This window comes from Xyrauchen texanus, chromosome 16, assembly GCF_025860055.1.
Source record: "Xyrauchen texanus isolate HMW12.3.18 chromosome 16, RBS_HiC_50CHRs, whole genome shotgun sequence".
Classification (NCBI taxonomy): Eukaryota; Metazoa; Chordata; class Actinopteri; order Cypriniformes; family Catostomidae; genus Xyrauchen; species Xyrauchen texanus.
This window is the reverse complement of record NC_068291.1, coordinates 32,363,692-32,380,058: the sequence shown is the minus strand read 5'-3', so window position 1 is coordinate 32,380,058 and position 16,367 is coordinate 32,363,692. Positions and strand designations below refer to the sequence as shown.

Genomic DNA, 16,367 nt, shown 5'->3' with positions numbered 1-16,367 from the left:
ATGTGTTGCTCACAAAAATGATCCGGAGGCCCACCTCGAGAAGCCCTGAGATGTCCACAGGAGCAATGGGTGGTGCATCTTCTGCCGCTGCTAATCGGGGTAGGCCAGATCGTGGCACAACAACTTCTGGTCACCAACCTCCTGGACTACGCATTGTTGAAGAAGTCGGCTGCAGCCCAGAAGAACAGTGCCAGTGCTTCCACTCCTTGATGCTGAGCGAGGTCAGCTGCCCGTTTACCTTTGCTCAGCAGCTCCGTGGCGCCTGCCGGTGGTGGGTGCTGGCTAGGGAGAACAGCGCCGCCGACAACACGATCAACTAGGTGGTGCTGGAGCAGTTAGTCTCCCGGCTGCCAAAGGGGACGGCCGAGTGTGTCCAGAGCCACCAGCCGGCATCACTGGATGAAACGGTCCAGCTGGCGCAAGAACACCGGTGAGTGTTAAGGGGGGGTACATACCAAGCCTTGGTGGATTCAGATAGTAATCATACCTCCATTCATCAATGCTTTGTTCATAACGGGGCATTGGATGCAAATAATCGGGTGAGGTGTGTGCACGGCAATATTCAGGATTGTCCTGTTGTGACTGTGACGATAATGTACTGGGGACAAAGGCAAAATGTTGAGGTGGTGGTTAGTCCTCGCATCACCCATCCACTAGTTTTGGGAACTAATTGGCCAGCTTTTCGATTATTATTGAAGGGGTTGTGTGAATGGGTCCTGTAAGAAAGTGAGTTGTGTGAGATGGCAAAGTACTGACTGGGGAGGCATGGCCTGGGCCATCTCTGTCTGTTCCGCATCAGGCTGACACCAGGGAAGGGGAGGTGTCATCCTCCCCTCCCCTTAGGGAAATTTCCGATAGAGCATTTCCCTTTAGAGCAGTCGTGAGACGAAACTGTGAAGTACACATTTGACCAAGTGATAGTGATTTGGCATCGCACTTGCATATCCATATTTTTCAGTAAGAGATCAGCTGTATAGAGTGACACAGGCATTCACGGGGATGTTCGTCGGTGGTGTGCAGCATGCCGTGAATGTCAGCTGGTTTATCTGTCTGCCTCTCCAAAAGCACAATTGTGCCCCCACCTGCTGATTGAGGTCCCTTTCGAATGAATTGGTATGGACCTAATCAGGCCATTAGAATGGACAGCACATGGACATCGCTTTGCATTAGTCCTGGTGGATTACACAATGTGATATTCAGAAGCAGTACTTCTGTGCAACATCTCAGCACGTAGTGTTGCAGAGGCGCTCTTCAGAATTATCTCCCAAGTGGGATTCCGAAAGAAATCCTCACTGATCAGGGCACTGCTTTTATGTCACTTACACTGTGTGAGCTGTATGAATAATTAGGTATTAAATCGATTCTGACAAGTGTGTAACATCCAAAAATGAACGGCTTGGTGGAACAATTTAATGAGACCTTAAAGAATACGATTCGTAAGTTCGTACACAAAAATGCTCTGGACTAGGATAAGTGGCTCAAACCCCTGTTATTTGCAGTCCCGAAGACGTCCCGAAAGCCTCCACTGGGTTTTCTCCATTTCAATTGTTATATGTGTGTAAGCCCCATGGTGTGTTAGACGTTATGAGGGAAAATTGGGAGGAAGGACCTTCACAAAGCAAAAATGAAATTCAATACGGTCTTGACCTGAAACAAAACTCCACACACTGGGGCGACTATCACAGGAGAATTTGCTACAGGCGCAAGAACGTCAGTCCCGGCTGTATAACAGGGGAGCTCGACTACGGGAGTTTGCATAGGGAGATAAAGTACATGCTGCCCACATCAAGATCGAAATTATTTGTTAAGTGGCAAGGGCCCTTTGATATCACACGGCGAGTTGGAGAAGTCGATTTTGAGGTAGTGCATATAGGGGCACATCAGATTTACCATCTCAACCGTATAAAACCATGGAATAGAGGTGGTTCCCATATCCTTGGTGACAGTAGTTCTGGAGAGGGAGGAGCTCGGACTGGCGTGATTCTAAAAGCCATTCAATTCACCCCAGTCCCTTATAGAGACCACCTTTCCCGTCAAAATGTACGGAGGTTGCCAGTTTGCAAAAGTATTTTTCAGACGTGTTCTCGCCTCTCCCCGGCCACACTAATCTCATAGAACACCACAACGAGACAATCCCCGGGGTAGTGATACGTAGTTGTCCCTACTGCCTACCTGAACACAAGAAACAGGTAATATGTTTAGAATTAAAGGCCATGATCAATATGGGGTTAGGGCTGGGCGATATGGCCATAATTGTTATCACAATAATATTTTTCATATTGTTCGATATCGATATTTAAAAGAAAAGAAGAAAAAATTAAATTCTAAACAGTTAAAAGAGTCTCTACAAAACTGCACAGGGGGTCCAGAGACGGCCAAAGCATTGGGGTCTGTAGGATCTTTTAAAAATTGTACCATCTTTTACCGCTTATCAATTGAAAATGAATGTTAAAAGATCATCTGTTTGTTCTGAACCATAGTGACAGCAGTCCAGTATATGTTGGAATATTTTTACATTAAAATGAAATATTTTTTTATATTTCTTTAGATTCAGATACCCAAGTATGGGTCATAGAAGCCCTTGTGACTGTGGAATGATGCTGAATGTGGGTTCAGGTGTGTCCCGAGAGAACATTTTGAAAACGTTTTAATAAGAAATTAAAACATTTGTATATTTTCATTGAAGTGAGAGACTAGTCTACCAACTAGTAATTTTAGTCTTTCCTTATCCATTCCAGACATCTAATTAATTTTCACAAAATTAGAACAGAAATCGATATGTTTATTCGATTTGTTTATTATTAAAGGCTCGTAACATGCTGATTAATAAAGATACATTTAGAAGGGAAAAACGTTATGGTCTAAAAGGTGCTTTGAAACCACGTTAACTCATGCGGCACTTCATGTCTACACACATGCAGGGAAAAGAGGCAACGCGTGTGGAGCGGGACAGGGCAGACATTATGCATGTTTGTTGCTAGAGAACAATATTCAAGATTACAGTGCAGAAAGATCAGAGCTGTTGTCCACATCACTGTTGTTCTGTTGCGCTCTTCACTAGAGACGATGTGAGGGCACAACCATTGTCATGAAGTCTTGCGGTGCAGATGGATTCAATCTGGTGTCCGACGTAACCTAATTGTTAGCAAGGCAGCTAGCATTAGCAAGTTCATCCAGTCTGACCCTACATTACCACTGAAGCGTTGTTTTCTAAGCGTAGAGCGTTTTTAATTAATTCCTATGAAAGCTGAGCGTCATGCTCGCAAGGTGGATCGTAGGATTGGCAGCGGTGCGGAGCAAGCTCTCTCTTAGCGCTGTGAGCACCTTTTGAGCGGATTTCGTCCGCCCCAGTGGAAACGCAGCCTGAGAAAGCCGAACTCTTGTGTTTTAGCGACACGCAGTAAATATCGAAAATTCCTCAAAAGCTTATCATGGATTGGGCCAGCCCGGTGTTTCTGGTGCCTAATTGCGATGGCTCTGAACTGGTTCTCTGTGAATTATAGGAAAGCCAATGCAGTGTCAAACTTTTATGTGTATCCGATGCCTTGTATTAACAAACTGTTCAATCGGTTGGGCGGGGCTCATTTGTATTTGACTCTGGATTTAACAAAGGGATATTGGCAGATCCCCTTTACGCCGATGTCCCATTAAAAAATGGTGAACTTTTTTCTGGAGAACCTGGAATACATAAACGTTTTACTGTATGAAGAGTGATTGTATGCAAACCCACAGACTCCCATACCAGATAGAAATTTTGATCAAGCTGCAAGATAGCACTCTAGCAGATATTTATTTCAAGCCTTGAATTGAACATGATATTATTTAAGAAAGGAATAGCACCATTTTTAATCACACAAACAAATTTACTGTTAGAGGCACTTACTGAGACAGATAGACAGATAGATGGATGGATGAAAAAGGTAAAACTGCCCTGGTATTCTTTTTAGAAATATTCCTTCTTAATCCCAAAATCTGTATCCCAAACTGTATTTGTTAATCTTTTGTTAGTGTAACATCCACCATATATATTCTGGTAAAATGGGTAAACACTGAATTACACCAATCCTCCAAAGCCTATTAGCTCTTCCTCTCAAGGAAGTTGGAAGGCACCCATCCCTTGCGTGTTTTAGCTGTGTCAAGTACACGGCAGTACCACCAGCCATTTGTGTTTCTCTCCAACACCTCCAGCCTCGTACCAGCTGGGAAGCTCATTGTCTCAGCATCGCCATGGTAATCAGCAATAGAAACGTATTCCTCACGCAAATTGTTATGGATAAGGTGAGGTTTCGGCTTAACCATTGAAACGGGCACCTTACGTGTCATGCTCTCCGTATTACCTGCACAGGAGGAGATGGATGGTTCATTGTAGCTATGGAGTGAGGCACGGCTTGGTAGGGTATCATTCCTCCATCCTGATGGAGTTGTGTGCATATTAGTAGTCAAGCTATTTGTGTTGTCTTTGGTGTGGGTTATGGTGAGAACATTTTGAGGTCGAACTGCAAGCTGCTTCACACCAACCCTGCAGTTCTGCTGGTTCGATCGGTGGGCGCTTTTCAGGCTTTGGTTAACACGTTGCTCATTCTTCTCCAGACTTATGCTTTTACCCAGCTTTCCAACATTCAATGCGATCTCCATCTCTGGACAAGACGTCTCAGAATTTACCCTCGCTGTGGTTTTGGCTTCTATGCCACCTGTATCTAAGCTTTTGATTGGCTGAAGGTAGAAGGTGGGCGCCCAGCCTTCCTCATTTTCCCAACGGATAAACCACCAGCCACTTTCCGTCTTCTCTAGCACCTCTACTTGTACTCCTGCAGGGAAGCTAAGCTCGCATGACTCCTCCTGCTGGTACGCCGCAGTTGTGCGGTACAAGAAGAAAGAATGGTCTTTGGACAGATCAGTAGAGCCCAAAGAGTCTTCCAAAGACACAATGGAGCTGGTCTCAGATTCCTCATATGTACATGAGGTTCTGTATTGTATTTGGCCTGGTTGCTCCTGGTTTGTAGATTTTTGGGGTCTTCTTAGGGAACTGCATTCTGGGTTTGCGGGTTTCGGACGGACGGATGGTTTCGATTTTGATTCATCAGCCTGCTGTTTCTGCTTTGGTTGCTGTTGGCTGACCTTACAGTGTGCGTAGCGTTGAGTACTGATCTCAATGCTTGGCTCAATTGTAGGGGCATCATATTCGGGTGGGTCCCACATAGATGCCCGATGAGCTCCAGAATGTATGTCTGAATGGCTGTTCTCCAGAAACTGTGGGAAAGATCTGAACCCACCATTTGCATAGACACCCTCATCTTCCTCTCCACCCCCTTCCCCCAAGGTGAAAGAAATGGTACGCTGGGACAGAAGGGGGGGTACTTTAGTTGGTGCCTCTCCTGGGAAAAATTCAAGCTCAGGGTCAAAGTCGAAGCCCACGGCTGGAACATCATATTCTGGCTCTTCATACACTTGTGGACTTGATGGGGCCACGACCTCTGACTCCACACATGGAAGCGAATTCTGCTTTTTAATTGGTGGTGCAGGAGGTGGGACCTTGGGTCGGGTCAGTGTACTTGTTTGACGGTTCAAGCTAGGCTTCTTACGTTTGTCGATGTAAGAACATGGGGCCCAACCCTCTTTCTCACCAATGTGGACATACCACCAACCTCCAGAGTTCTTTTCAATTACCTGTAAACACACACACAGTCTCCAGGTTATACAAACAATTTGGGTCAGTTTTCCCTTAATATGGTGCCCCTATGTGTTGCATATATTGCATAAATGGTTTTTTGCACCTCTGATATTGGCCATCATTCACCCTACCCTCCTGATACTGGTATGACCAACAACCATTGAAAAATCAGTAACACTTTACAATTAGGTTTCAATTGTTAACATTAGTTGACTACATTAGTTAACAAGAACTAACAATGAACAATAATTTTACAGTATTTATTAATCTTGGTTTGTGGTCGAACGATATATTGCAGAGGCCGATAATATGGCCGATATTCTGGCTTTTTAAATTATCGGCATTAATTATAGGCCGATTTCTTGCTCGAGGGCAGCGAAAATCGCCTGCTTGCACTTGAAGCGACTGAGACATGCAAGCAATCAGTCAGATGCATTTTTTGCTAATCTCGGTTAATGTTAATTTAAACGTATACTAATTAATTTTTTTAAATGTTGAAACGTTAGTTAATGCACCATAAACTAACATGAACTAACAATGAGCAATTGTGGTTTTGTAAACTAACATCAACAAAGATTAATAAATACAGTAAAAAAAGATATATTGTTCATTGTTAGTTCCTGATACCAAATCCATAAACTAATATTAATTAATGAAATCTTATTGTAAAGTGTTAGGCTACCGAAAAGTAAATTTTGGTCGACCACTATTTTCCTTTGCAAACATTTACTTGACATACAGCAATTTTTTTTACAACAAACATTTTCAAAATTATTCTCTCACAACTCTAAATTCTCCCAAACTATGCAATTAATTGTTTCGTACATCAGCTTTCTGTCCTCCACTGAAACTGATCCCATCCGTCAAGCAGGAGCGGAACTCAGCAATGGTGTAATACTCGGCTTCAACACTAGGGGGATCTGGGGGCTCAGGTAACTGAAACCCCTGAATGTGAAGAGAGAAGAATATGCTGAATATGCTGAAGAATATAACAAATAACAAAATGACCTATTTGTATAATGGAGAGTGAGGGAGGGAGTGAGGTAGGGAGGGAAAAAGTCAAGCACACTGACCAGGCTGTTTTCTCGGCGGGGAGGTGGTTTTTGACTGTTTGATGGGGATCCTATATGAGAAGAAAACTAATTATTTTACATGAATTATATTTAATACATAAAAATGTTTCAAATATTGCATATAAAAAGGAGAGAGAGAGAGAGAGAGAGAGAGAGAGAGGGACGGTTTATTTTTCTTAATTACTCATTCTATTTATATTGCTTTTAATTATAATACCATTAATTATCTGCAATGTTACTTTATTTCATTTTATTTGTTTTATTTAGCATTTTTTATATTTCATTTTATTTGAATACCAAACTACTAAGTTTTTTTGCAATACTGTAATTTACTTTATTTCATTATTTTACATTGCAAAATTCTTTATTGTACGCAGCTATAATGCAAATGGTTAGGCAATGCAAATGTACAGTGTTTGTCATGCAAGTAAAGCGCTATCAAATTGAAGCCTGAGAAAGAAAGAATGAAAGAAAAAAGAAAAAGAAAAGAAGATGGTAGCATCTCACTAGTCTCCACACTGTGGTATCTCTGAGGTGCAACTCGAGCAATGGCAGGAGATGGAGGAACAGTTTTGGTCTTCAATGCAGATGATGTTGCAGAACACATGCTTGCTGCCGAAACAGACATACTAGCATCCGACACTGACACAGACACACTTGTGTCCAAGATTGAGACACACACACTTGTATCTGTGTGTGGGTTGCAGCTGGAGCTGACCTGATCATCAATGTCCCTTTCTGAGCGTATAACTGAGCTACTTATGCCCGTGTTAGCTGCTGTGCTATGGCTGGTGCTGTTGTCATTGTTAGAGTGTATATTGTTATTGTAAGCATCAGTCTGTTCTACATCACCATTGTACTGTGTATATGAGTCAGTTTTTGAGTGCATGTATGCATTTTCTCTTGAATGCAATGATGCATTGCTGTTATGGTGTGCATTTGTGTCAATTTGCGTTGGTTTCTTGTTCAGAAGGTTGCTGATCTCCATAAGGTTTCCGATGATTTCCACCTGACCCTGCACAGCTGGTTTATTTGTCTCTGTTGCCTGGTTACCAGGCATAACACCATCTTGCATCTTCCGCAAATAGGCAGCTGGGGCCCACCCTTCCTTACCCCCATAACTGAGAGAAAACGAGAGAGAGAGAGAGAGAGTTACATAGGAGAGAGATTTGTTCACCTTGTTGGCTAGTTACCTCATATTTCAATTTTTCTGAAAATCCCAATCAAACCTCAAACGCAAATTCCATTAAATGACAACAAAATGCCTTTAGGTCAACCTAGTGGTTAGTGCACATAATACAACACATTGAGACATTGGGCTCTATTTTAGTCACTATGTGTGCCCTATGTCTTATCCAATTTTCACGAGAGCGATAAATCTAAGTGGAATTTTCGTGTCAGCATAAAGAACAAGTGGGTGAGGGTGGCAGTTTGCACTAACTGTGGGTGTATGCGCGCCAAATGTGGTTCTAATGTATGGTAATGAAGATGCGCAAAGCGCAATTTGCTATTTTCCTGATAAATAGGTAATTGTGCTCAGACGTTTCAAAAGCACGTCTTTTTTCAGTGCAACGTCTAAATTCAGTTCCTGCATTTACAGTTTCATGTCCAAACTCTGAATATATGGTGGAACATCAAATGATGTCCCTGACAATAGCATTTTTATGAAAAACAATTTGTGTTTAATTATCTATAGGTCATGGTTTATTTTTAAATTATTATTATTATTATTATGTTTATTTACAGTTGTATTCATGATTTAATTTGTATTGGTATTTTTCCATCTGTTGTCATGGAGTGATTAAGTCACTGCAAAATGGGCTGGTGGAAGAAGTTGGAGAGGGTAAAATGTTTGGTTTTGGTATGATTTTTTTTTAACACTTAGTTAGTTAGATTATATTGTCATTTTGTTTGAAGTGTAATTTACATTTTTGGTTTAAATTTTTCATATCAATATATCAATTACATTTTTCAAAATCAAAATCGACAGGAAGAAGTGAAGTGCTTTCTGATACAATCACTGTTAATACTAGCCATGATTGGTGTGTCAGTTGATGAAAATGAATAATAATACTTACAATCTCTATAATTTAATGGAGACTACAACCATATGCTGAACCACATTTTCCATGCATATAAAAGGAGAGTGTCCCATTTAACAAGGATGCTGTTAATTATGATTTCATATTTCTATTTCTCTAATTCATTGCATACAGTTCATTTACACTACCAGTTTCTTATGAATGTGCTGTTTTTGTTTATATCGCTCTGGGAATGATTTGAGTGAATGGACTATATAATAGGATGCAGACGCTGCAATAACCGGAGAAGAACCTCTGAATTAATTGGTACTTGACCCAATTAGCCCGCGATTTCGCTAAACCCACTTGCACCTAGACTTACCTTGCACTAAACTAACAAAACTTTATGGCCATGCCCACTTACTTTGCGCTTATGACTTATGGCATAGTGCTGCACTTAGTGGTCTTAAAAAAGTTCCAGTTGTGCTTGTGCAGGCAACACAAGATTGAGTCCAACTCATGCAAGTCCAATCCCCCTCTTCTTCTTCATCATTTCCTGTTTTATTTCTTTACTGTATCTTTTAAATACATTTGTACATGTCCTGAAGAAAATGTGAATGGTACTTGGCAATTCAAAATTCACTGCCAGAATGCTTGTGAGTAGTTGCCAGTGGATTACTAAGCTGTTTTTAGGATGTTCTGAATAGTCCAATCACTTAGAAAAGTTATACCTGTAGCAAACCTCTCTCACAACAAAGCACATGATTACAGAGGTACAGAGTTATTTATGCAAGGTTGGAGAGTAACAGAATACATGTAATGGGATTATGTATTTAAAATACAAAATATAAGTAACTGTATTCCACTACATTTACAATTTAAATAATTGGTAATCAGAATACAGTTACATTCAAAAAGTATTTTGATTACTGAAGAGATTTCTTTGTATTTTATTGTCATTTGTTTCATTTAATATTTAGTCTGTTTAGTTGGAACACATGTATCCATATAAATGATACGATCAAAAGGGTGTTTGAACAGCAGTGAAACAATATCTTAAGCTGCATTACATTCATACGAGCCGACAGAGGAGTATTTTTTTAAGTAAGTTTGGAACAGCAGGAATAGAAATAAACCTTGTGTAACTTGTCATGTGAGCATTTACCAGGTATGATCATATATTTTTTATTAAAAAATCCACATTAGATCAAAAAAAAATTCTCTAGTAAAACCTTTGACATTAGGGCAAAAATCTTATTCTTGTAGATAATTTTTTTTATTGTTTTTCTGTAAAATCAATATCAGATAATGTATTTTTAATGTGTATTTTGTCTTCATGTACTGGCAAATTGTTTATAGTCAAGTTAAAAAATCTAATAGTGCTGAAGAAGTAATCCAAATTATTTAGATTACATAAATGACCTTGAGTAATCTAAACTCTAATAACATTTTACAGCATGGATTCTGTAATCTGTCAAAGTAACCCTCCCAACCCTGTATTTATGTAGCACAAACAGTACTTAGCAAGTTACAGGTTTAGCTTAAATCCCAAACTCTTAAGTATGAGCAATAATAGTGCTTTAGCAAGCAACACTAAATAAAAGTGGCAAAAGGCCAATATTAAGCACACATTTAAGCACAGATTATTAAAAAAAAGCAGAATAAAAGAGTGAGAGATAAGACTTTGTACCGTATGAACCACCAGCCCTCCAGATTCCTTTGAATGACCTCAACAATGACGCCACTCTCAAAGCCCAACTCATCTGGACTCAAACTGTTGTAGGACTGAACTGTAATATACCGCTCTGCTACAGAGAAAAAAAGAGACAACTGTGTTACATACTAACCTGAGACAAATAAAGAATATCCAATAAAAAAAAATACAAAAATGTAAGAAAACAAAAGCAAAAAAAAATATTTCAAATAACAATTGTTTTTTTATTTTGAATTAAGCCACCACCACTGTGCCCTTGAGCAAGGCATTTAACTCCAGGTTGCTCCGGGGGGTTGTCCCGGTTATAATTGCACTGTAAGTTGTTTTGGATGAAAGCTTCTGCCAAATACATAAATGTAAATTAATGGTAAATGGTCTGCACTTATATAAAGCACTTTACACTGTGTTCCAATCACCCATTCACACACACACAGACACACACACACATGTTGGTCTACCTATCATTATGAGGACTTTCCATAGACATAATGACTTTTATACTGTACAAACTATAGATTCTATCCTCTAAACCTAACACAACCCCTAAACCTAACCCTCACAGAAAACATTCTGCATTTTTACATTTTCAATAAAACATTGTTTAGTATGATTTTTAAGCGATTTGAATTATGGGGACACTAGAGATGTCCTCATAAATCACATTTATAGCATAATAACCTTGTAATTACCAGTTTGTAACTTACAAAATTGTCCTCGTAAATCACAAAAACACACGCCACGCACGCACGCGACGCACGCGCACACACGCGCGCACGCGCGCACGCACGCACACACACACCATTTGCAGCAGAGCTGCCATGCAAGTCACTAGCCTACCATTGAGAGCAACTTTGGGTTCAGTGTCTTGCCCAAGGACACTTCGGCATGTTGAGTCATGTGGGCCAGGAATCGAACCGCCAACCCTGCGATTAGCAGCGACCCGCTCTACCACCTGAGCCACAGCCATGTATCTATTTTTTAATGTCTTGCTTGAATAGGGTGCTTGTGATTTCTTTCTTCAAAATAAATGCCACTTGGTTGAATATTTTGTTAATGCATTTTTAAATGTGGGTTAAATGTCCAAATACACTTTTGGATGATTGAATGTACTGCATCTGTGATTCGTTTTTTCACCGTTCTGGTGTAGCATTGGAAAAAACGAATTAAACATGCAGACATTGCAGAATCTCTCTACCGCAAGCGTTATTCTCTCTCTGTAATATGGGTCAGCGTCTGTTGGATCCAGTTCTTGCAGTAAAAGTCTTTTGGAAGAAGTGATGGAAAATCTGACATCTCTACTGGAACTACCCACTCCCAAGCTGTTAAATTCACCAAGAAGTGTGTGTGTGTGTGTGTGTGTGTGTGGAAAGGGGGGTCCCTGGGTGATGTGATGACTGTATGGTCTTTGTCCAAGCAATACTCTATTTGCTGACATGGCACTAACTTGCATCCATAAGAGTTCAGTTTTGCCCACAAATCTCTTGAAAGCAAAGGAATGGAAATTTTTAAGAGTTAAGGATTGTGCAAGACAATGAAAAACAGGACATTTGGCCAGTACTTGTGTTTTACACAAGCCTACAGCTCTGATATCTGTTGTGAAAGATGTACTGTGTTTGTTAAACAGTTCTTGATGCAGTCCAACAGCAATGTGGGTGATTAAATTGGTAGTTTAACAGTTTATGTTTGTCCTACTCTCTCCGTTCGATGTTCTGTGACTGTCTCGATGTCCTGTGAGAGATACAAGGTATGTAGCAGGAACCCAGCCTTGTTCTTCAGCTGTTCTTACAAACCACCACCCTAAAAAGAAATGGAGAGAGAGGGGGAGAGATAAAAAGAGCACATACCACTGATGTAACTGATTCCAGCTGTTCATTTGAATTGGGTCACATCTCCTTTGGCTTAATAGTTTAACTAGTCCTGCACACATCAACATGAACACATCATTGGAGATCATTAGCAACCATTTTGAAGGGAATGCAATTTGTCAATATATTTGTATGAGTTCCCTGCTGAAAAGACCAGTCAAAAGACCAGCTTACTGTATGTTATGTTTTTGGTGCACATTACGAGGAAATTGTTTTAGGTTACATACTGGTAATAACAAGTGTATAATGCTATAAATGTGGTTTATGAGGACATTTCTAGTGTTCCCATAATTCAAATTGCTTAAAAAGCATACCAAAGTGTTTGTTTGATTTTTTGAAAATGTATAAATGCAGAATGTTTTTTTGTGAGGTTTATGGGAAGGGTTAGGGTTAAGGGATAGAATCTATAGTTTGTACAGTGTAAAAATTAATGAATGTCTATTGAGAGTCCTTATAAGGATAGCCACACTGCTGTCACAAGGGGTGCTAAGTGGATATTCTTCTTCTACAAAAAGACTGAGCTAGTTTTCTCTTTCAGGTATGTCATGATGGAGCAACAGATTGAAGAGAAGTCAACATTTTTATTGCTAGCTACCTGACATATAACACACAAATGGCACAGACATTTAAAGTTAACTCAATTGCCCCTGAGTACTGTTGTTCTTTTCCGGCCACAGTAACGCAAGAGTGCACACTGAGTTTGTTGCAGGACCGCTCTCTTGCAATAATGTGTCGGCAATTAATTTGCGTCTGCAAATTAATAAAGTACTTCTCTGGCCTAAGAGTGCACACACACACATGCTTATGGAGAGAAATCATCCCTTAAAACCCGAGTATCAAAAATATTTTACTAATGTCCAGGGGTGCAACTTCCCTTATGTGGCACCCCTATGTGTTTAATTTACAGAATTGCATGGTTTTTGCACCCTTGCTAATGTCTCAAAACAGAAAAATATTACGGACCACAAAGATGTTTATGCAAAACACAAGCATACTGTCACTGGTTGCACACACCTGCCATGAGTTAGTGCTCACAGTGTGATCCGGTCATTAGAACAAACAAACTCAACACACGCACATGCACACACACACACTCAGATAGGTTGCCATATCCCACTGTTTATAATGCTGTGTGAAAGCATATCTGCCGGCTCTTTACCCAGCATGCCTCACTCTGCCAAAGTAACATATAATAAGAACATGAAAGACACAAACATAAACAGGCAGATTGACTCAAAATAACATACAGTAGATATCTGCAGTCATTCTACTAGCAAGTATACAGTACATGTCTTCAGTTTGTGTGTCTGCACATGTTTCAAAGACTTAGGACAGGATCAAAAGATTACAAACTAATTTATGACAATGAGAAATTATTAATAGGGAAAAGAAAATAAGACATGGCAAAGACAGAACAGACAGTGGAAGAGAGAGTTGAGGATATTTGGCTTGGCCTGTATACAACTCATGATTACTTTAGCATAAAGAGTTAAGCACCACACACACTTAGACGTCCGCATACAAACACACACACACACACACACACATACACGCGTGTGGATACACACTTTTCTGCGGAGGAAAGATTCTGGAGGATCCATTATGACGTCATAACGACCTTCACTCAAGTTGCTGGCTGTGGTTGGCACACACTATCCAAACTCCTCCACTACTTCAAAACGATTCTATATTACTCTGTTTTATTTGTTTTTGTTTTTTGTAAATCTCTGTCCTTGCATCTATAAAGGAAATTTTATTTCTGTTTCAAATCAGTATTTCAGTTAAACATACCTTTTTTCCTCAGAATGAAATCCAAATGTAGTCTTTAAACTCTGGTACGCTTAGAGTTTGCTGTTTTCTCTCCTACATTTTCTCAAATCTATACCTCTTTACAGTTGCAAAAATGCTTTAACTAATAAAAATGCAACTTTTAAAACCTGTTTCTGGTTTTAATGTGATCCATTTTGAATTAGTGCCTTTGAGAATTTTCTTTGGAATTAAATTGGTCTTTTTTGCAGTTTTGGGCAAGATGATAGATAGTATCATTATTTACTCATTTAGGTTCCAAAAGTGCCAGATAACAATACCATGGCACAACTCCAATGACAATAGATCTGCAAAAGGTCAAGTAATGCATTAACAGCACAGGATAATCAGAATATAGATTTGTTGTTACAGCAAGTGCATTAAAAAAAAAAACAGTTTGTCAAAATTGGAAGACCTGCATGTGAGCGGATTTCAGGGGAAGAGTCTTTCTAGATTTAAAAAAGGATTGGCTCAAATCACACAACCAAGAAAAATAGGTTTGGCTATTCTGTCAGATTGTCAACCTCTGAATAACGTGTTACCTAAAACAGGAATACCTTCACCTAAAGTTTAAATTAGTAAACATCTCATACACACATGCAATGATCTTTACAAAAAGACAGTTTGACTCCATGGTTAGAATGTTTGAATGATTTGTTTTTAGGGTTGCATGTTTAGTTTGAACAGGAACACACACATCACACACTAACACTTTGATTTAGTGCCAGTACAGATGCTATTTAGGGCTTTTAATTCTAAATTAATTACATTTTAATAAATGTTCAGAATAGAAATACAGTTTTTGTTTATTCTAAAAATGCAAAGAGTTTTCTTTTATGGGTTATGAGTTAGTCTATAGAAATGTATTAGCCTAAAGTCTAAAGTATGTCCTCATTTTGCTAGTAAACGTGTGTCTGTGTTTATTGCTCACCACTTTCACTCTTTTCGATCACCTCCACTCTCTCTCCTGCTCTCAGGTTGATCTCTGTATTCTCCTGCCGCTGGTAGTCTGCCGTCACCACATACACACAAATACAATCCTCAGCACCCAGAGCATCTCCACGCTCTCTCCCTGAGGATGACGGGAAAAAACAGGCCGTGAGCCAACTGCCTCCATGCCCGCGTCCACCTGAACTGCGCCGCGCCATTCACCAAGACTAATACTGCCCTGGCCAATCAGCATGCAGTAAGAGATCAATGGGCCATCCACAAGAACATAGGCCTAGGGTCAGATCTGTGGAATTAGAGTCTTAACAAATAAAATTTAAAATCACAATTCAGGTAAACAGATCCAGTTTCATCCAGCACTAAAATTCCAAGGTAAAGAGTTTTGAGCAACCACAGTTCATCTTGAGGCACATCCTACCGGCTCTGGGCCCAGAGCTTAAATGGGGTCGAGTGTCTTGCAATTTTCTGGGACAGAGGAATCCTCTGGAAGTTACAAATGTTTTCTGTAGCAGGACAGAGGCTTAACTGAATAAAGGAATGAAGCAAAGGAGGGAAAGAAAGAAAGAGGGAGAATGTGAAGGAGTAGCTGACGAAGGAGTGAAAGATGAGATGAAGAAAATAAACCAAGAGCTAAAGGCTTGGAGGCGGGGCAATGGAGAAAGGGGAAACAGATGCCAATCAAATTATCCTCCACCCCTTTAAAACTGTTTTAAACAGAAACATATGGCCTATGAAAATAGAGCATGCACACACAAAAACAGCATACATTCTCTCCAACTTAATTTGATGAAACATATACAACCTCTCACTGATACACAAACAAAAGCAGCTAATTCACATTCATAATCTAACTATCTATCTATCTATCTATCTATCTTAATAAAGATCTTAAAAATTAAGCTTTCAGAGAGTTTAACGGTGGCCAGCTGATAGATAGCTATGCAATGTGTATAAACCTCACTCTCCTGACCTCAAGGGATGCACTAGTGACTGACTCTAGATGCCGGAGACGCTGGTTCAAGTCCCGTACGGAGCAGGTAGAACAGGAGCGTCACAATGGTGCCGTGACCCGGATGGGAGTGAGGTTTAGGGGGGTGAATGTAATGATGGCCAGCTGATAGATAGCTATGCAATGTGTATAAACCTCACTCTCCTGACCTCAAGAGGTGCACTAGTGACTGACTCTAGTGGCTGTAGCATTTAGCCTCCTTGTTAGCGCACCTGCCTCCCATGCCGGAGACGCTAGTTCGAGTCCCATACGGAGCAGGT

General features: G+C 40.1%; 1 protein-coding gene across 1 annotated transcript; it reads right to left on the bottom strand.

Moving 5' to 3' along the window:
* Nucleotides 1–2,814: 2,814 nt before the first annotated feature.
* On the bottom strand, nucleotides 2,815–15,705 carry sh3pxd2ab (SH3 and PX domains 2Ab). The gene is made up of 7 exons (XM_052145925.1): nucleotides 15,082–15,705; nucleotides 12,172–12,276; nucleotides 10,456–10,573; nucleotides 7,252–7,865; nucleotides 6,745–6,794; nucleotides 6,497–6,616; nucleotides 2,815–5,667 (listed from the first exon to the last, which is right to left on the bottom strand). Exons 1-7 carry the CDS (start codon nucleotides 15,296–15,298, stop codon nucleotides 4,078–4,080), a joined length of 2,814 nt encoding a protein of 937 aa, XP_052001885.1. The 5' UTR covers nucleotides 15,299–15,705; the 3' UTR covers nucleotides 2,815–4,077.
* Between the last annotated feature and the right edge of the window lie 662 nt (nucleotides 15,706–16,367).